The 22,313-nt window shown below is 43.4% G+C and overlaps 1 protein-coding gene across 1 annotated transcript in view; it reads right to left on the bottom strand.

Moving 5' to 3' along the window:
- Positions 1-22,313, bottom strand: part of Dner (delta/notch like EGF repeat containing) — a 303,919-nt gene that overhangs the window by 19,811 nt on the left and 261,795 nt on the right. The window contains exons 9-11 of the mRNA XM_005361514.3: positions 21,766-21,888; positions 9,847-9,960; positions 336-467 (exon numbers count right to left, since the gene is read on the bottom strand). Coding sequence (XP_005361571.1) covers positions 336-467; positions 9,847-9,960; positions 21,766-21,888 — 369 coding nt within the window. The remainder of the gene's footprint in view (positions 1-335; positions 468-9,846; positions 9,961-21,765; positions 21,889-22,313) is intronic.

The raw sequence follows: 22,313 nt of genomic DNA, 5'->3' as shown, positions 1-22,313 counted from the left end.
CAAAGGGTGCATTTTTTTTTTTGTGGTATTCTAACACTTTGTGAAGCACATTTTTTTGGCTGACCAAGTAGCAGTGAACTTTGGATGACATCTGAGGATGCTCATAGTCAGTGGGGGAAAAAAAAAAGGCTGGATGTAATCTCAAGGAACAAGCATGGCAGAAAGCAAGAGACAGAAGAACTATTTGGACTCTGGAGACAGGGATTTCGGAAGTGGTCCCTCTGAGCCTCATGGGCTTCCCTGTCATTGACATGGGGTCTTTCTGGTCATAGTTAGCATCTTCTTCTTGATGAAGGCAAAGCACATACTAAGTAATCCACAGTTGAAATACTTACGGATTTCACAGTTTGCTCCCACCCAGCCATGAGGGCAGTGGCAGGTATAACCATTAGGCTGGTCCAAGCAGGTTCCAGCATGATGACAAGGGTTACTGTCACATTCATTGATGTCAATGTCACACTCTTCACCTACGAAATAAAGAAAAGTAACAGTGATTGGCTATGTCCATATCCCCCATGAGTTAGGAAGGAAGGAAGGAAGGAAGGAAGGAAGGAAGGAAGGAAGGAAGGAAGGAAGGAAGGAAGGAAGGAAGGAACACAGGCTGATGATCATGACTTCCAGCCATTGAGCCAAGCCTACTATTTGTACAAAGTAAGGAACTGTTGAGAAATCCCAAACAAGGAATTTTTTACTTAAGCAAAACTGAACAAAGAAAAAACAATCCTACGAAGATTCTTCCCCTTGAGCCCATGAGGAAGTAAAGCTGTTCTCACATCTGAATAAACCTTAGGGGGTCGATCTGAAAGGCAAAGCTGGTTCCTGATGTTGTTCAAGTCCACTCTACTTTGGAGTCAGTAGCTGAATCTCATGCCATTTTCTGAAGTTCCAGGAAGCTGAACACTCACAGGTTATGATTATTTTGTAGCCAAATATTTGAGTTTGCTGGTTTGGACACTGGCTCTTTAGTGGACACAGCTGTATGCCCAGATCAAGTCTTTTGTGAAAGCCACTTCTTCTTTCTTAGACCCTCTGTATGCTTAGATTCAGCAGGGAAGGGACTGAAAACCTCAGGGGGAGCATCAAGTCCAATTAGAGTGGCAGTTACATGTACGAGGTTAGCCCAAATCTGACATGCCCTTCCTGGAAAATGGTGGTCCAAAGGATGCTCCCGTCCACTCCAGTCTGTTTATCCACCACAACCAAGATGGCCAGACCCTGCTGAGACGCAACATCCTGGGCTTTCTGACCTGTCTACAGAACGTGCCAAACTAGCACACAAACCAGCAACACTGCAATCCAAACATCCCCATATAGGAAGTATCTTGCTAGCAAAAGTTTCATGAACAAAAGACACCCTTGAACAATTTTACAGCCATCACAATGAATGGATACAAGATGAAGACATTCCTTAGACCTAAGGGCCTCTCATCAAAGCTGAAGAGGATACTTTACACTAAGACAATCACTCTTAAAGGGAAGAAAGTGGAAGAGAACCTTTAAAAAATAATCCCTCATTTGCTTAGATAAATGCAGAAAAGAAAGCAAAAGAAAATACAAACACAACCCTGCTCTCGTCATCACAGTCAACTAAGAGCAAAACCAAATATTTTGCTCCCATCTACAGAAGGCAACATTTCGTTTTATTTGGGTAATTACTTCCAGGCTTATTTGGCATTAAATTGCTTTTCTATCGGCTGTTGGTTTACTTTGTATTTATAAAACTGTCGTATGCTACTCACAGATCATTTCAGAGAAGGAATCTTACACTGAAAGACTTTCTGTCTGTTCCGTTTCACACTCTCTGCATACCTGGCATCTGACTATTGCGAGTCAAATCTGTCAAACAAGACACTCACAGTCTCGGGGTCATCCCAAAATAATTGCAATTCAATCACATCAGGTAAATTTGTTTCTTGCGATAAATATAGTAACATATATCAATAGAAAGAACACAGATTCGATTGCCTCACACTAACCTGTTCTAACATGTTTAAAATGTGGTCTCTGTGTTTTGGCTGGGTGATCGCTCTAAGAGGAGAAGGGCATTGATTGACTACATCATTACAGATAGTATTGCACGGTAAACCAGCTGAAAAGCACATCAGCTGAGAAAGGCTGAAGGATAAAAATCAAAGTTCTGACAGATAAATACATCAGTGCCCCCCTTTCCACCCATTTAGGAGGCCAGCCTTAATGGAGACATTTGCTAAACAATCGCGTGCTTCAGCTGGGAATCAGACATGGAAAATTCTGAAATGAGACACCCGTGACCTGAACAGCAACAGTGAGAAAAACAGCCTGGCTCTTCCCAGCCTTCACAGTCCCTGTCAGACAACCCCCAAATCAGCAAGCCCAAAATCAATGCTGCGCCCTCTGCATACCACGTGACCTTAAACTCCCCGACAGGCCTCAAGCCTCAACTTCCCAAGTGTGATTACAAGCAAGGCAGACAAGCATCAGTCTTTCCCTGCGGCTCAACATGCTGGCATTGTTTCCAGACAACATGCATTATTCTACTAGAAAGGCTCCTAGTGTTGGTTTTGTTTACTAACTGTCAACTTAAAAGTCTGAGGTTTTGTGAGACTGAGACAGTTGTCTTTCTAGTTGACTTGCTTATTATTATCTTTTACCTAAATTAGAAAAAAAAATATGCAATGCTCTTAAATGACTGTTATTCTTCAATAGTATTTGTGAAGAGATGCAAAACAATATTTCTCCTTAACTAAGGCTAGCAATTAGGACCTGAACATGAAGTCTTTTACAGTTTACTTTCAATCTATTCTTCTCTCCCCACCCCCATATCTCTCTCTGCATTCACGTGTATACACATGTACATATAGATGCATGTAGGTTTACATATATGTGGAAGCCAGAGATTGAAGTTGGGTGTCTTTCTCTATCTTGCTCCATTTTTTAAATGTGTACAAGAGTTTTGCCTTCATATATGTCTGTGTACCACATGCATGCCTGGTGACAGACGAGGCCAGAAGAAGGTTTCAGGTCCCCTGAAATGGGTGTTACAGATGGCTGTGAGCTGCTATATGGGTGCTGGACAGCAAACTCAGGCCCTCTGGGAAAACAGCCAGAGCACTTATCTGCTGAGCCATTTCTCTTGCCTCCATCTTATTTCTTGCCACAAAGTCTCACACTGAACCCAGAGCTAGACTAGCTCGCTCATAAGTCATGACGACTCCCCTTTCTCTGTCCTCCCCTTCCCAGCGCCCCACTTTTCACATGGGTGCTGGAGATCCACACTCGGGCTGCATGGCCAGCACTTGAATAGCTGAGCCGTTTCCCCAGCCCTCAATCTACTGTTTTCTAAGAGGCAGTGTAGATAATATGTATCCTAGGTAGTACTTACAAAAGGTTATAATCACAGTGATTTATTTATAATGCTTTCTTTGGGTAAATTAGGAAGTGTAAAACAACTAAAAACTATCCAAAGTCATTACTGTTAGTAAAGCCTTGAGTTAGCAGAGTCCATGCTCAAAGGTATAGATGACAATCTCTGCAACCACCATATCTACATTAAACACGCCAGGCTCCAGGCAGGCGCTTTAGCTTGTTCCTTTACACTTTAATAGGATTTTACTGTGGATGAAGCAAGATTCAAAAACATTATTTAGAACTTTTCCTATGATGGTGAAAAAAAAAAAAAACTGGAACCTGTCTTAACCACTTCTATAAATTAGAAGACTGAATAAAATATATGAAAAATAAAACCCTTTAAAGAACTAGATACCACGTAGTCCTGGGTTGCAAAAAACAAAGCATGGCATGTTAAATGTAGGGAAAGCTACATCAGAAGACAGAGTCCCTCAGATAAATAAAGCACCTGAAATACTAAAGTACACTGTATCCCAGAATGATGCTGTCTCACTAGAGTTTGCTATCAAATATGATGTACGCATGAATTCTAGAACCCTGGCAACGAGGGTAAGAGACAAACAGCCTCCAAACTGGTAGCAGATGAGGAAGAATTCAAGGCTCACTACTCACGGTACGTCAGTGAAGTCACTAAGGGTCCCATCTAAGGAGCAGGACAAAACAACCACTACAGTAGAGGGTCAAACCAAAAATGATCAACATAAAAAGGTTAGTATTAAAAAAGATAGTCCTATCACTCACCATATTAACATACAATGGCCAGCATCCAAACAAATCTGGAGAAAAGGAGGAGGAGAGGATGAAGAGGTAAGAGTCTACCTGCCCATTTTCAAAGGTCACATGGCTACAGTAGATTTTAGGTATCGAGGCTGTATGGCATCTGAACAGACACATCAATCAACGAAAAAGAAAGAACCCAAAAGTAGAGCCACGCAAATATTGCCAACTGATTTTTGACCGAGGTTCAAAGGCAGTTCAATGAAAGAGAAACAGATGGCCCTTTAACTAATGAAGCAACGTTTAAAAGGAAAAAATAAATAATGTCTAGTGGGAAAAGTCCATGACGGACTAAGTCTATAAAGAAAAGTAACTAGACCAGAGAAGCCTCGCTGAAGGGCAGCGCTGCAGGGAGGGAGCTGCTGACCGAATGACCTTGAAAGTGAGTCGTGTTCAGCTGCCACCACAGTTTGAGGCGAGGTCTGGTGTAGCACAGACTGACCTTGAACACACTAAATCGCCAAGGAAGACCTTGAACTTGTGACCCTCCTGCCTCCACCTCTGGAGTACTGTGATTATATTACTTAAGCCTTCATGCCTGGTTTAGGCTTGGCTAAACTAAATGAAAAAGAGCTGCAAGAAGATCCTCTGTTCTGGTTGAAAAGTGATTTACTAAAAGAACACAAAGTAGCAACTTTGTTACAGAGACTGTTGGAATTTAAGGACGAAGGGGGAGGGAGTGGGAACCACTTACATTGCTATTATTGTGTGTTTTGGGGGTGGGTTGTGGGTAAATAAAAGAAGACCAGCATGATCCTGGTGGTGCTAGATTAGAGTTTGGACATCACCATGACTTCTCATTAAACTTAATATAGATACAGAGAGCTGTGTAGTAAGACGTGCACCATATACACACATTAGTGTATACTCATACAGTCTCTGGCTTGTCAGGCAAGAGGCTCTGAGAGCAGTGACATATAATAACAACAAGCCATGTTAGTGCCTAGATATTTATTTCAATTATTCTCCAAGAAGGAGCCAAGGGACCTTGGAGAAATGGATGACTCCAGGATGAGGGCAGGAACTAGACAAGATGAGACTAAAGAGTCTGAAAACATCAGGAAACAGGCAAGAGCTGAAACACAACACAACAAAGCAGCCACCCCCACACCCACACGGGGATATGAGGAAGGGGCACAGCCATCAAATGAAAGACCTCTCAGTGCCCACATTGGGAACATTGAGAACAATAAAACAAACTAGAATGTGTTGTCCTGTAACATAAACCATACACTAAGTACCCGTAAGCCCTAACTAATATAAATAAATGATTGAACAAACTAATAAATGGAGGATAATAAACAAATCTCTCACAAGGAAGAGTTCCAAATAGTCCTTTAGCTACCCCACCCTCATAGGGGACATGCCAAGTGACTTCCTTCCACAAAGTGCAGCATGGTAGAAAAATGATGGCGGAAAATGGAAGGAGCACCAGCTCAGCTAGTGACCAAGGCTATCAGTACCACAAGCTACGCTGATAGAAGGAGGCCTTGCTATACTGTGCCAGGCATGGAAAATGGACAATAGACTTGAGAAGACCTTTGCCATGGAGGATATCCAGATAGCAAAATTAAAACACACACACACACACACACACACACACACACACACACACAATGTCCACCATCATTTTGCCATAGAGAAACTCAAACTAAAGCCATAGAGAATGCTCACTATACAGCTAACAGACTAACAAAGCCCTGGAGGAAAGGGTGGATGCCAAACCAATAAATGAAAGATGAGAAGGATCGACACTGGGTGGTGGTTCCATGGAGAGAGCTGTGCAGAAGAATGCCAGGCTTGGAGAGCAGGAAAGCACTTTCGGTTTGCAGGGAAATGGGACATTGGATTGAGTATTTAGTTAGATGATTATTTTTATCTAACTCCATCAATGAAGAGGTTCTCAAACACTCGCTAGTTGGCCAAATACAAGTTTTCCTAGATCTCAGATGCACTGAGAGGCAGGTAAGCAAGAAAAAGAAAAGAAGATCAGGGGCTGGAGAGATGATTCCAGAGGACCTGGGTTTAGTTCCCAGCACCCACAAGGCAGTTCACAACTACCTGTGACTCCAGGCCCAGAGGATCATGCACTATCTTCTAATCTCTGTGGACACTAGGCGCACATGGGAGACATACATACAGGCAAGGGGTCAAAATTATTCCACAGTTTTCAGGCAGAGGAAATTACAGTGGCAGTAATACTATCTGAAGTGCTAGCCAACATTTAAAAATTTAAAGCAGAAAAGAAAGGATCATCTATGAGTTTGGTACATGCTTGATAGCTCTAAAACAGTTTGCTAAATAGGCAGTTGGAGGTTCATTAAATATTCTGTAGTAAATATTCCATTTTCTCACCTAGAAAATTGGCAAAAAGTAAATTTCAAATACATTAAAGATTTAAATACTAAAAATTAGCTCATACATGGTTATAATGATATAGGAAGATACTAACAAAGCCTCAATAGTTAAAGCCATTTGATAACCAAGAAGAAAAAAAGGGGAAAAATCAAGATTTAATTATGTAAAGCTGAAATATAATACATGTAAAGCAGAGGTAATGAACTAAATGGCTAGAAAGAAAGATTAGTGTGGATGGCCTAGCAGAAAAACAAAGTTATGAGGAAGTGTTTAGAAAATAAGGAACACAACTGGCAAGAAATGTTTTTTAAAGTGTTCAACTCTTTGAGCCTCAGACCTACAAATTAAATAACAAAATAGAGCTGTTGCCTTCCAGAATGACAACTCCGGAGCGTGTGTGTCAAGACAAGAAGACAGAAAGTCATGTCATTAGGTGTGAAAGTTGGCGTTTACTTTTGCTTTCTTCCTTAGGGAATATAACATATATGTAATAATTTGTTCTTCTGGACCCCTGGGTTTCTATCCCGAAAAAGTGTACTAAAGGGGGGCGAGGAGCATATACAGAAAAATACATGTGTAGAAACTTCCCTTTCATTATTGTTTGTAATTTGGAAACGTTCCTAACTTCCAAAAATAAAATTGAAGATGAACTAAAAATAAATCATGGCATTTCATAGACCAACAAGTCAACCAATAAAAATGCTTTAACAATAAAGGCTTAGGGTCCTCTTCCAAAGGACCCTTGTTCTGTTCCCAGCACCCATACTGGACAGCTCACACCACCCATAACTCCAGATTCAGTGACCCAATGCCCCCTTCTGGCCTCTGTGGGTACCTGCACTCATATGAGCAGCTCACACCACCCATAACTCCAGATCCAGTGACCCAACGCCCCCTTCTGGCCTCTGTGGGTACCTGCACTCATATGCATGCACACATGTGCGCACATACACACACACACAAAATTATAAAATAAATATTTTGAAAGTGTAATTCTTGGTATGGAAACACATTTATTATTTACTTATTTATTTTGTCTAGTTAAAAGTAGGCTACAAATAACATATTATTATTCCATTTTTGTCCATATATGTACACATACATATGTACACATATATACTGTATGCCATATTCTATTCATAGACCTTCAGGAAAACTCTTGAAAGTCAATATATTAATAATGTTATTTCCCAGCAATATGGTGTTAACTGGTGAATTATTATTTCAATAGCTTTAAACTTCTAATTTCTTCTATTCTTTGTATTTAATTACTAGTAAGATAGAAATATCTGGAAAAGACCCAGGAATCTTCCCTGATATATTTTTGCCTCGACTGACTAATACATAAATGTCTCTCTGCATTTATAAATCACCAGATAAACAAAACCATCTGCAAATCATTTTCTGGAGCAAGCCCACTTCTCAGTCTTGGAACAACACAAGAAGAAAACACAGAGTGAGAAAAAGATAAATAGGAAAATCAGAAACTGATCCTCCCCCAGCCACTTGGCTATTGGCACCTTCCCCAAGGGTAAACAGAAAAAGCTTCCCTGGAAAGGACTGGAAAGTGGACTTTGCAAAGTGCTGTAGAGTTTGGAGATGGCCACAGTGGCACAGAAGAAGAGTTCAAGCCTAACAAAGTGGTCCCCAGCAGAGGATGCCATGTGTTTTCCTACAGACCCTCCACCTTCTTCCATGCGCAGGCTTCTCCCAAACCTATAGAGGAAGAATCCTCCACCTAGATTGGCTTAACAACATACCAAAATTATAGGCCTTATGTCCTTTTTATGTACATGTATGTGTGTATTGTATATGTGCAGGAAATATGAATGATCATTTGTGCTCATGTATGTGGACCCCAAGGTACAATGCCGAATGTTGTTCTTCAAGCACCAATCACCTTGTGTTTGGAGACTGCGTCTGCCACTGACCTGGAACTTGCCAAGTGGCTACGTAAGCTGGTCTGTGAGCTCAGGGGACTGGCCTGTTTCCCTGTCCCAGCTCTGGGGGACAGTGTTGCTGCTTCACTCAGCTTTTGTATATGGATCCCAGTGATATAACTCAGGTCCTCATGTCATTACTACAAGCAAGCCCATTACTAAGCTAAGTCCCCCAGCCCCGACCTTGTCTTATTCTTTAGTTTTCAAGGCTTCTGAGTTCTGCAGGGAAAAGCAAGGTTAAAATTTGGAATATTCTGGACTCTCATGGTTTCAGACTTTCTTTGAGAATCTGATGAAAACTAAGAACCTCCCCTTGGCGCACACATCCAACATAACACTGCACTTCTGCTTTCACAGATTTGCAAGCTACCTGAGCTCAGGGGCTGTGGCTTGGACAAAATAATTCATGCTAGATTGGATGCCCAATCTAGAAGCAACTCCCTGACAATGTCTGGGAACCACCAAGACTTGGGTGAACCCAGCTTCTGTGTCTGCAACTGTCATTCTAGCTACCCACTCCAGTCTGTCCCCACATTCCTATTCTACCCTGAATCCTTCCTCCCCAACACCAAAACTGTCACTTTTGTAACAGTCAACGGTGTCTGGATAGAGTTCACACAGAAAACATGTTTGATCCTTCCTGTGCCCTTCATACTACATGAACACTGACACTTGCAAGTGTTCTCATGAGCTCATGGCTTATGCTTCAGAGCTCCAACTCTGGAAACATACAGTGATGGCAGTGCCAGCAAATCTAAATGAGAAATGCTGGCTTCAGAAGAGCCTAGTTTAATGACAACATATGTAGTGAGCCGGACAAGATCGCCATTACAAGATGGCGCCGACATCCTGTCTTGTTGGTTATAAACAACTCCATATTTGGCTATGCCTTTGGGAGCTGTGTGTCCCCTGCTTCCCGCATGTACGGTGGATAAGGGTCCTTGGGCCTATCCCGACGCAGTCTGGTGTCAGCTGTTGATGGCAGCCAATCACAGGGCGACCCGTGTGCCAATTCCCTATATAAGCAGCTGCCTTGGTGCTCTCGAGCTCTCTCGCTTCCCCCCTCTCGCTTCCTGCCCCCTCGTTCCCTGCCCCTCGTTCCCTGCGCCCTCTCGCTTCATGCTTCTTCAACCAAGGGCACTCCAATTAAAGCGTGATCTGAGAAGAATCCTCGTGTGGTGGTTGTTCTTTCTCGCTGGTCGAGGAGTTCGCCGCAAACATAGTCTATTGTTTTGAAATGGATCCTCTTGAAGCCATACCCCTGACATTTCACAATGGCATCTCTGCTTTGCGATCACTCATGACAGAAGGTTTGGGGTTGTCCAACCTCGGCAACCATGGGGACTATGCGGTGAGTTTGAAAACACACTCGTGGACCACTCACCTGTGAACCCTGGTGCACAGATGCACGTGCCGTTCAGGCCCTCGCTGTCGCAGGTTCCGCCATTCAGACAGCTGATGTTAGCACAGGGGTCCTTGTACAGTTCACAGTGTGTTCCTGCAGAGAAGCAAATGAGAAAGGGTGACCCATAGAGCACTCCCCTGTCCCTGTAGCCTTCCAAAGAAAGGGTTGCACCAGCATGTGACAGCATTGGAACAGGTCCATGGTGTTTTTGTGTTCATGTGTGTGCGCCTCAGTGTGGCTGTGTCGTGTGTCAGGGACCATTGTCCTAAAGATGATAGCAGGGACCATTGTCCTAAAGATGATAGCAGGGACCATTGTCCTAAAGATGATAGCAGGGACCATTGTCCTAAGGATGTTTGCAGAAAGCCCCACTACCTTGAGAGCTGTTTGCTAATGGAACCTGCCTCACATCCCAACTATCTTGATAGCAGGGACCATTGTCCTAAGAATGTTTGCAGAGAGCCCTCACACCCCAACTACCTTGAGAGCTGTTTGTTAACAAAGCCACAAAAAAAGAATGTTTCCACTTATACCAGGTGTGCTGACTGGTGACCTTTGCTGCCCCGGCAAAGTAAGCACCAGACTACAACCCCAAGGTCCAAATCAGGAGCAGAAGGAGAGAGAGCACGAGCAAGGAACTCAGGGCCATGAGGGGTGCACCCACACACTGAGACAATGGGGACGTTCTATCGGGAACTCACCAAGACCAGCTGGACTGGGTCTGAAAAAGTATGGGATAAAACCGGACTCACTGAACATAGCGGACAATGAGGACTGCTGAGAACTCAAGAACAATGACACTGGGTTTTGATCTTACTGCACGTACTGGCTTTGTAGGAGCCTAGGCAGTTTGGATGCTCACCTTACTAGACCTGGAAGGAGGTGGGAGGTCCTTGGACTCCCCACAGGGCAGGGAACCCTGACTGCTCTTTGGACTGATGAGAGAGGGGGAGTTGATTGGGGGAGGGATATGGGAGGCGGTGGCAGGGAAGAGACAGAAATCTTAAATAAATAAATATAAATAAATAAATAAATAAATAAATAAATAAGAAAGTTCCTTCCTGCCCCTGCCCCCCAACCCAAGCCAAATTCCTCATTCAAGGGCTATATAAGCCGCAACCATTACCCTAATAAACTGAGACCTTGACAACAGAACTTTGCTTGGTCTCGTTTCTCTCTCCCACCCATGATTCTTTCAGGTAGTGCCTCTTTAAGACCCTGGAATAATTGGACCTGCTGGACGGGTCAGTCGTGTATGTGTGTGCATGCATGTGCATATCTGTGTGGATGTCTGTCCCTGCGTGCATGTATGTATTTGTGTGTGTGAATGTATGTCTGTGTGTGTGCATGTGTTTGGGTGTGTGCTTGTTTGTTACATGGGTATCTGTGTGCATGTGTATGTGTACTCCTTAAAAATGTACCTTATTAGAAAATAACCAATTTAAACCCTGCCCAAAGTAAGTATGGTATTTTGTCTACTTAGGGAGCTTATCTACATTTTCTCTGCATATCTCAAATCCTATCGCATGGAAAGCCAAAAACCTGAAAGTTAAAATTTCTCAATGGCCAGCTCCCACACCCATACACATATGGGCAGCAGTAATTGACCTTACAGAGCTACCAAAAAAAAGAGAAAGTAAAAAAGGAAAACAGGAAGTTAGGGGGAAGTATTAGACAGACATGGGGAAATTGGGGAGAAGGGGGGTATATATAATAACATTTCATTTGTGTATATGTATAAAGTTCTCAACAAAATAAAAAAAATCTCGATGGCAAATTCTGAATCATTAAAAGAAACAGGAGATGGTTAGATAGCTGGAGAAACATTTGACATTCAATAGCAAAGTTGAAAACTGGACATCAGTCAGTTGCTTCAAGGGTTCCAACTCTACATGGAGACAAGAGGAGGCAGGAGGGGTTTCTCCACGCATGGACTTCACACTCAAGAGGAAATCAGCCCATGCTTCAAGTCTCTGGGCACCCTGACAGCACACGTCCCAAGCCCTCTCTCGGTGCCGAATGTCTGATTTACCCCTCACTGCAACACCCAGAAGACGAAGGGGAAAGTGAGGGAAGGAGCTGCCTGCTGTCACAAGGCAGCGAGGGAAGGAACAGGGACTCAAGTCCGTGAGTGATCCCTAGTCAAGGTGGCCACTTAAAGGAATGTTTACTTCAGACCTGCATGTAGAGTTCAGCTCCCACTGGACAAAGATGAAGCATACAGATCTAAGGGGTCAGGGAGATGGCTCAGATGGGAAAGGTGCTTGTCACCAAGACTGGGCATCTGAGTTCAATCCCTAGGACCCACACGTAGAAGGGAAATACTGATTCCTACAAGCTGTCCTCTGACCTCCATGCGTATAAATATGATATTCGTGCCCACATACTCACACTCACATATATACACACATAGATAAATGCAATTGACTGCTTTAAATCCTTGAATCAAAATAGAAAACTTTGCTTGTATAAAAGAAAAAATAGGATATGTTTGCATGTGTACATACAAATGTCTGAAGTGAGGTTGGATTACTTCCAAAATAGATTGCTTTGATTTCACAGCTATGCATTTCTGCTTCATTTACACACACACACACACACACACACACACACACACACACACCCCTTTTCCACAATAAATACATTATTTTTTAATTAATGAATGAAAAACTCAGTACTATTTGGGAGGAGGGAGATCTGCTGGGAAGCCAGAGTACAACACAGATGAACAGATTTCTTGCCCTTCCTCCTTTCCTTCATCCTTCCCTCCCCTCTTCATCCTTCCCTCTCCCCTTTTCTGTCTTCTTCCCTCACCCCACAGCCTTTGGAGTAGAAGAAAATTTACATTCTGATCTAGGTGAGAATGTAAACAGTGCAGTGCTTATTCTCCCTGACTGCCTCAAGAAAAATAGGCTTAGAGCAAATCTCAGCAATGTGACGCCGACTTCGCTTGCGCGCCACATCCTTCCTCAGCTCGCATTGCACAAGTGACTGCCACACCCTGTGACTCATCCCGTGGGCTCTGACATCTTGCTGGCCTTTTCCACTCCTCTCTTTGTCACTGCCTTAGGAGACGAGGCTCAAGAAAGGGGGACAGAAGAAAATAAAGGCAGAAAGCCTACATCCACAGGAGTGCCCTCAGTGAGCAGTGGATTTTACAGTGACAGCCCTGATTCCTGTTCTGCCTCACCTGCCATTTTCAAGTATTGCTTGGCGCCATGACTGGGATTTTTCCCAAGTGTTTTTCAGAACTCAGCTTTCTCATATCTTACTGCCTTGTACCTGCAGGAAACAGTCACTCACAACATGCCCTAACTTCCCCTCTGTGTCCAGGGCCTTGAAGGGGATCTCCCTGTCTCTGTAATGTGAAACTTTCTTCTACATTTGAGTTACATGGCCTCTTCCTAAAGTTTCCACTTCTAGAGGCTGGTAGCTCACCCAGGTTTTGCTTTGATCCCCATCACCACAGAAACCAGGCATGGTGGCTTATACAAGTAATCTGGGACTCCAAAGTTTGAGGCAAGAACATGAGAAGTTTAATGTTGTCCTTGACTCCATAACAAGTTTAAGCCTCTGACTCAAAGAGAGAGACAGAGAGACAGACGAGAGATACAGAGACAGAGAGAGGAGTCTTCCTCAGGGAAGAGCACACCCATTGAATATGCAACACAAAATGTTCAGCCCTGAAACATACACATACAAGCAACATTATATGGACTGAGCAGGTTGTGTTTATATATTTAGAAACTACATGTATGTATACATGTGTGTTGATATATGTTTATATAAATATACATACAAGCCGGGCGGTGGTGGCGCACGCCTTTAATCCCAGCACTCGGGAGGCAGAGGCAGGCGGATCTCAGGGAGTTCGAGGCCAGCCTGGTCTACAAGAGCTAGTTCCGGGACAGGCACCAAAGCTACAGAGAAACCCTGTCTCGAAAAACCAAAAGTAAATAAATAAATAAACAAACATACAAACATATATAGCTATATAAACAGTAAAAGAAAAAGAAGCCATGAATCTGAAAGAGAGCAAAGGGAATTTATGGGAGGAACTGGAGGGAGAAGAGGGAAGGGGAAATGATGCAATTATAATCTCAAAATAATTTTAAAAATCAATTAGAAGAGTGGGAGCAGGAGGAGTCCTCTCTGCTTCAAAATATTTTATCTCAAAGATCATAAGTTTCCAATGGTTGATCGATGGGAACCAGACAATCAACAGATCCAGTTGTAATGTGAAATAAAGCCATCACCAAAGTTCAGAGCAAAGTCCGGCAGACCTGAATGGCTACACTGAGGCTGTGCTCCAATCGCTAGCCAGTCCAGCCAGGTCAATAAAACTACCTTTGCCAAATAAGGTTAAAAAAGAAATTCTAGGCCAAAATTTATATATCATAAATGTATCTACCTATCTATCATCTATCTATCTATCTATCTATCTATCTATCTATCTATCTATCTATCTATCATCTATGTTCTTATTTAGTTAGAGTCTTACATAACCCAGGCTGCTGTCAAACTCACTATTAGCCTATAATGATCCTCCTAGTACTGGGATTCCAACTGAACACCACCATAGCCAGTATATGTGTTCCTGGGGATCAAACCACAGGGGCTTGTGAATGTGACACCCACAGACCAAACATCTCCAATGATATAGATTTACTAGAAACACCCAAAATCACAAGCATACAATTGCAATCTTTCATGTATTTGGATTTCTTTCTCTTTGGCAATAATTTTCTTTACTGTTACTTTTCTTTTTTGATAGATAAGTCATTCAGTTACCCAAGCATTCATTGGGAGATTTTTGGCAGCAAGGCTGGACAAAAGCTCATCTTCACAGAAACATGATCTCTATGAATTGGGAAGGGCTAACATCCCTGGTACATACTTGAGTCACTTGCATTTCTATAGTCTAAGTTTGGTAATCCTTCTACTAAAAATATAATCGCATGGCCATGTAGGTCATTAGAACAGAGTAGCTTTACACTAGAAACTAAATACACAGAAGAGACGGACAGCACGGTTACCCGTGATATGCCCAGGTGCTTCTGTTCAAGCCTTCCTCTTGGCTTCCAGGGCCCACCTTCATGCCACCAGGATGTTGCCCCAGTACTGTCATAGGCATCCTGACTCCCTGACCAAACATAGCTACCTTCACCTCTTCCTGGACTGGACTTTGCCTGGCAGAACTGAACACCTTTTGCTATAAAGCAGAACCTTGAATTTCCCCAGGCAAAGCAGGTTTCAACATTGTGTGTTCAGAACTTGCTGTGATTCCCATTGTCACAGAATTCCATGTGTCAGATCCCAATGTATCCATTCCCTCCTTGACTCCCGCATGGATCTCTGAGCACCATCTGAGCTGAGCACACATCTTAGTTCACAGAAGAAATAGCAGCCACAGCACCATAACCCTGTCCTCACAGAAAGGATGACAGACAGCCAGTGGACTTTGGCTGACATGCAGGTGAGATTGCCAGAGGAATGAGGCATCATTCCAAGTTCCAAATTGGCCTCAAAAACATCCTATTTTGTCAGGGAAAACCAGGTCCACGCTTCAAGCTAAGTCTGAGGACTGACATACACATCACCCATTGGCAAGGGACTGGGCATGCACAATTACGAAACATGTTTAGTCTCAAGCAAAAATAAACTTCAATTCAGTCACAATTAATAATAATTCATACTTCTCAGATTAAGGGATGGAGAATGATGTTTCTGGAAAATTTTCTATTCCAAGAGGGCTCCTTCCTGAATCTAGTTTTAAAATGATCTAGACTATAAAGAGCAATGTGCCAATTATATATCTTTGTTGTCTCAAGTTAGTTACAATTAATATTTGGAAACTGAAAATCATTTATTTTTTAATCTCCCAGAAAAGTAAGCTCGGTAAAGACAATTAGCTAAAAATATTCTTGGAGGACAATTACTGTTTTGTTGCTGGTTTCTTCTAGCTTGCAGTGCCAAGGACTGAACCTAAACCCCAGGCTCGCTAGTAAGCAGTAACCCCCTGAGTGACATCCCCCCCCCAAGATGTGTTCTTAGTAATTCTGCTTCACTTTGTGATATCATCCTATTTTATTAAGCTCTACTTTCTTCTTGAAGACCTCCTCAGTTTTTCAATTGTTACAGAGCTCACCATCTTCTGAACCATTTTAGAAATTACAGTTGACATCTCAACCCTAGTGTTATTGTCCTTTGTTCATGCTGATCTCAGTCTGTTCTCCTAGGGAAGCAATGGGCAGAGCTAGAAAAACTAGGACTTAAGTCATGTCTGCATGGATCATAGTGCAGAAGCACACAAATCCCTAGAATTCTCTGTTTACTCTGTAAAAGCATGAAACAAAAAATGCAACTTTACCCAAAAATAAATGCATAAATAAATATCATTCCTTCAACAGTAAAGGTATGATGTGACCACACCTTTAACAGAGTGATATAATTTCTGGGACATTACCCATTCCAAAAACAACCAGGAATTATAAAGAATTAAATGAATTGTGATAAACAATGCTACCAGGAATGTCTTTGTTCATTGTATTTCGTTTTTATTATTATTATTCTTTTTGTTTGTTGTTGTTGTTGTTCTTTGAGACAGGGTTTCTCTGTAGCTTTGGAACCTCTCCTGGAACTAGCTGTTGTGGACCAGGCTGGCCTAGAACTCACAAAGGTCCACCTGACTCTGCCTCTTGAGTGCTGGGATTAAAGGCGTGTGCCACCAATGTCAGGCTCTCATTGTATTTTTTAATAGCAGAATAAATTTAATGATTAACCAATACTTGTTTGGGATTCTTGGTCACAAAAAATAGAATACCAATTCTATTTTTAAAACATTTAAAGTAGTTTAAATGTTTTAAATAGCTTATCTATTTAAAAATACACTTAGTTTTATAATACACAAAAGCAATAAATGACCTTCACCACCAAGAATTCCAAACAAGCATTGGTTAATCATTAAATTTATTTTGCTATAAAGAGATAAAAAACGAATCCAACATGAGGTTATACCTTGATTTTTTTTTTGACACGCTGAGGCTATGAACACTAAATAGAAATCACTTTAGATCCGTCATTCACTAGCTTTAAAACTGTGAAGAAAGAAGAACCAACATGTTTGTGGCTGAAAGGAGGCTGATTGAGCCCATTGGTCTAGCGCTGGCTAACAATGTCATGCCCCATTGTAGAAACTTAACATTTTCTCTTTCTACCTTTATGTATTTTATTTTTTGATAATTTCATACATAAATACACTGCATTTACATCATTGACAACCCTTTTCTCACCCCCCCCCATTTCTCTTGATGTGGGTGACAGGCAACACAGGAGAAACTCACATGTTCTATTTACTTTCTTTATTCTATTAATGTGGTTAACAACAGGTCTTTTTGTTGTTTGTGTTGGGGTCTGCTGTAGTACTGATGGAACCCAGGAGCTGCACACGCTAGGGGAACACTAGGAACTCTGGTTCTCAAACAATTCGGATTATATTCTGGCAAACAAACATGGGGCCAAAGTGCCAGAGAGCAGCAAACATCAAGCAGCCTATGACAGGGTTGGAGCTCCCATAAGGAGACTGAGAGAGGCCAGGGCATGAAGCTGCGAAGGTGAAGTCTAAAGTGGGATTGTGAGGTTTTCTCCAGCAACAGAAAAGGTAATTTCTGCACTCAAGGCTCTTAGGGAGGAGCAGGTCTATAGCAGGCGTGTGTGACTCCTTCGCCTCATAGAGACTTGGTTAAAACTATACAGAACTTTACTTTGGCTATGTAAATCCCCTCCCCCAGGAGTCCCTGTGATCTGCCCCATGTAATTCCCTCCCCCTGAATATGAACGTCTATTCCAGAGCACCTTGGGAAGTTCAGAAATTTTTAAGACACATTTAAAGTTCCTAATCAGCTTACGTGGAAAGCTCATCCTATGTGAGCCTGACTAGGGAGGCCTTTAAGGGGATCCAGGCTATTGCTGATATGGAGAATTTGAAGCAACAGGGATGAAACAAACTGTCATGAATTCTACAGCCCGAAGGAAGAATGTGAATGCTGTCCAGCCCTGGGGGTCTTCACGAGCTTATCCTTCTGGAGTCCAGCCTTAGTTTGGAGCACAGGCTGTTTCATACACAGTGACCTGAGGGGCCCTGGGCATGGCACCACTCAAGCTCTTCCTGGGCTGACAGAACTAACAGCTATCCAAAGCCGTGTCCTAAGTCACTAGTGTATCGTAAGCCTCTGAGTGGCAGCCGCTAGCTAATGTAGCAGTTGTGCCTATTCTGAGAGACTCTCTTTACCATTAAATTAGCGCAGTCACATCCATCTGGGTCACTCCCTGCATTTAAATCAGTCTTCCCACAACCCTCCTGTTCTTCCCCTTCTACTATCTCAGTGTCTCCTGAGGACACTTCTCACAAACACAGTGCCAGAGAGGGTACAGAATATCATGGTCTCTGAATTATTAAAATGTATGGCCATTTTTTGATTTTATACACCTGTGTACGTGTGTGCACATGTCGGGGTGGCAAGGGCATGTGTGTGCGCGTGTATGTGGAGACCAAGCGACAGCTTTAGGCATCTGCCTCAGAAATGCCAGCCATCTCATTTGAGATATGGTCTCTCATTAGCCTGGAATTCATCAAACAGGCTAGACTGGCTGGCCAGTGAGCCCCAGCCATCCATCCCCCTGTCACTGTCTCCCCAGGACAAGGCTTAGGGAAGTGTATCACCACACCTGCTGTTTGTATGTGGGCGCTGGAAATTGAACTCAGGTTCTTGCATTTGCAAAGCAAGCACTTCACCAACTGAACTACCTTTGCAAATGGACCTCTAACCCCCAGCCTATACCCTGCCAAATAGGGCTGCCAGCTGCCGTTCTCCCAGTCTTCTGTTTAAAATGTGACCTGCACAGCCCATTCCCATAGAATGTTCTGTTTAGCCTAGGCGTTACCCAGAAATCACAGCGTGCACATCGTGTTCTTGGGCACGCTGAATTAATCCCCTTGCAAGCCAGGTCTCCTCCTCTCCCTGAGGCCCCGGACAGTGACTTGATGCTAGCCTTGTTTTGGTCTTTCCCTTCCCCTTCTGGAGCATCTGCCCTCAGAGCGCTTGGATCTTTTCTCCAAAGTGTCTGTCTTTTTCCTGATGACCTCATTTCCTCATACCTTAATATCTATCGGGAAATAGTTCTGCCTTCGTGCTCTCCAGGTTCAGATTCAATTTTGAGTAAGACATATCGCTTTTTTACTTCCCCTCTTGAGCCTTTAGAGACTCAGTTTTTCTTCTTCTTTGAGTAGTTGGTATAGGCTTTTCTCGTGTGGGACTGGAGGAGACATCAAATCAGAGAGGGGGACGCTGGACTGGCAGCCAGCTGAGCCCTATCTTCCTAGGTCTAGAGTAGAAAGGCCTCTCAGTCTGGCTTTCCCGGGGTCCACTGATATGAACAGGAGAAAACCATTCTCTTCCAGCCACACAAGAAAGGATTCGGGCCTCTAGACTATGCAGCTCCTTTAAAGAGCAGCCGGGGCCTATGAAATGAGGGAACAACGTTGCCTCCTGAGGTCATGGGTGGTGTGTTCACAACGCATCCTTCAATTCCATGAACTTGGGTCCTCTGCATGCCTCAGTCATCAGTTCCTAAAATTCTCAGCTCTCTGGAATCGTACTTTCTCTTCGAACTAGAAGTTGAACTTCCCAGCTCCTCTAGCGCTCCTCAAGAACCTCATCTTCATGTGACCTTTTACCTCCAGGATCAAGGTCACTGAATACAGGCTTCAGCTGCTTTCTTTCTAGAATCTTCACTTTCTTACACTAGGAGATGCATTGATTTATTGGTAAAGGGAACGTTCAATACTGCAGATGGACAAACAGCAAGGTATTAAGGGGAAACTTCTCAGGCAGGCAGACGGGAGCTCCTAACTCGGAGCACACAGGGACGTGCTGAACTCATGCAGAATGTGCACGACCAGCTGACACAGTACAGAATAACGCAATTGCCATTTCAGATACGCTTACAGAGAGGAGTTCGCAAAGGCTCGCCTGAGTATGTGCCAGAAATGCAAAGTCTTGGCCCCCACTTTAAGCTTAGAATTAAAAGCTGGAAAGTTGAGGTGCCGTGGTCTAGACGAGAGCCGCTGGCAGAAGCTGACATGAGCTCAAGTTTGAAAGCCATGGCTCACAGCAGAGGGAGGGGAGAGGACGAGAGGGCATATTTGAAGACTTTATACATAATCGTTTTCTTTTATCCTATAGAGGCAGAGCCAGGCATGTGTTTGGAATGAGGAGTTTCACGCGGGGCTTCTGAAGAAATGCTGTGATTTTAGAGCAACAGCATGGACAACAACACCCAGAATGTGTGGAAACCGCATGGAAAAAGTTAACATCGCTGCCTTTGAATTTTCAGGGCCATTGATTGGCTTTTAAATGCAACCATACTTTTCTTGTTTAGTAAGGCCAGCGTGAGCTAAAGGTCAAAGAGAGAAGAGCCCATATTCCAGATCTATGTACTTAATCATCTTGCTAATTATAAAGATAAGATCTGTTCCCCAAACTAAAGAATATTGGTAGTTTTAGTTGTTTGAAGCCTATTACCCATACCAGCCCTATTACTAAAGGATCTGGAAATCTCTGTATCATTGGCCAAAATCCACTTGGGAGCTTTGTCCCGGCTCAGCAGACCTGTGGCGGGATTGAGATGAGCTAACTAAACCACTAGAGTCATTGTCCTTTTGTTCTCCTTTCCAGAATCAAATGAATTCCTTCTTCCCCCCAAGCTCTGATAGACCCCAAGCTGAAAAGCCACAAAGCCAACATGACGTTGAGGAAGTGGATGCTTCTCGGTTGTCACCGGCTATCCATTCCAGATGAAACAGCAGATGTGCTGGCCACAAAGGCCTGGCCCAGCTTTAACTGCATCCAGAGCTCTCACTGAGTCCTTCGATGAGTGTCAGTCCTTGAAGCTTTCCAGAAAGGTCACCAAGTAGAGGAGGGCCCATGAAAGAGAAGCGGGAAGAGGCAGGCAGATGGAGGCTCTCAAGCAAGCAGTAAGAGGAGTTGAAAGGTTAAGGGAAATGGATATAAATAGGGCCACGAAAGTATTTTAAAAATTTAAGCCAGCCCTGGTGTTCTGGCTTAGGGAACTGTGCGACAGCTAGCGAGCAGCATTCACAGTGTGGCTGTAAGGAGCTGTGGCTCTCAAACTTGACCATCTGGGCTTAGCCGAAGCCACATCATCCACACACCATGGCTAGAAGCCAAGGTAAAGGCAGGGAGAAGGGCTTTAGGAACTAAACCACACTGGCTGGCTCATGCCAGATATCATTACCATCTGCCTTGTGGGGCTGCCAATAGGATTCAATAAGTTGATGCACTTGCATGCTTAGACCGTGTTCCACATACTGTAACTACCCGTCAAGGTCAGCTGTTCTTCCAGAGTGACATTAACAGGCATCCAATCAGATGAACTAACATTTCCCTCCCAACTGACTTGTTTAATAAGAACTCACATCTTTGCCAAAACATGTTGTTTCCCCATCGTCCACCAAGGGCATACCGTTTTTACTCAACAAGCTTTAGAGAACACCACACTTCTTTCTTGTTCCCAGCCACGACCTTTGACATGTCCCTGCCTGCAGACGTTAACAGCCCTTTCAGGGTCTACTTTTATATGAGTTAAACAAACAGAAATGCATGTGAAAAAGAAAAAGGCAGAAGCTGGGTTTCTCACTTATCAGGAGGAAGTCTGAGGCTTTCAAATGGGGCTCTTGGGACCCTTCCACCATCCTAGCCTGAGTATTTGGTTTCGATTATAAACAAACCCATGCCCCAATCAGGGGCTTACCTACTAAGTTGCCATGGCCATGTGGTGTGGTCATTTAGCACCAAGAAGTCATGAGAAAGGGCTCACCTTTGTATTCTGCCAGGCACACACACTCATAGCCATTGATGAGGTCCCTGCAGGTGGCAGCATTCAGGCAAGGAGCAGACAGGCACTCATTGTATTCTTCCTCACAATAGAGTCCATGGTAACCTGGGGGACAGAGAGGAAAGGATGTTGTCAGATGCACCTCGTCAAATCCTACATTCTGCTCATCTGCAAAGGAGGTAATGGGGTCTTCAGTAGAAGCTATGGGGCCAGGCAGGAGGGGCTTAAGGGCATCAGGTTCCTTGGGGATAAATAGAAATGTGACTATTGAGAAGTATAATTCTTCACATATTTTTTATTTATTTATTTATTAAAGATTTCTGCCTCCTCCCTGCCGCTGCCTCCCATTTCCCTTCCCCTCCCCCAATCAACTCCCCCTCCCTTGTCAGCCCAAAGAGCAATCAGGGTTCCCTGCCCTGTGGGAAGTCCAAGGACCACCCACCTTCATCCAGGTCTAGTAAGGTGAGCATCCAAACTGCCTAGGCTCCCACAAAGCCAGTACGTGCAGTAGGATCAAAAACCCATTGCCA

This window comes from Microtus ochrogaster, linkage group LG4, assembly GCF_000317375.1.
Source record: "Microtus ochrogaster isolate Prairie Vole_2 linkage group LG4, MicOch1.0, whole genome shotgun sequence".
In the NCBI taxonomy this organism is placed as follows: domain Eukaryota; kingdom Metazoa; phylum Chordata; class Mammalia; order Rodentia; family Cricetidae; genus Microtus; species Microtus ochrogaster.
Note: the sequence above shows the minus strand (reverse complement) of the source record. Positions and strands in the feature narration are given on the sequence as shown.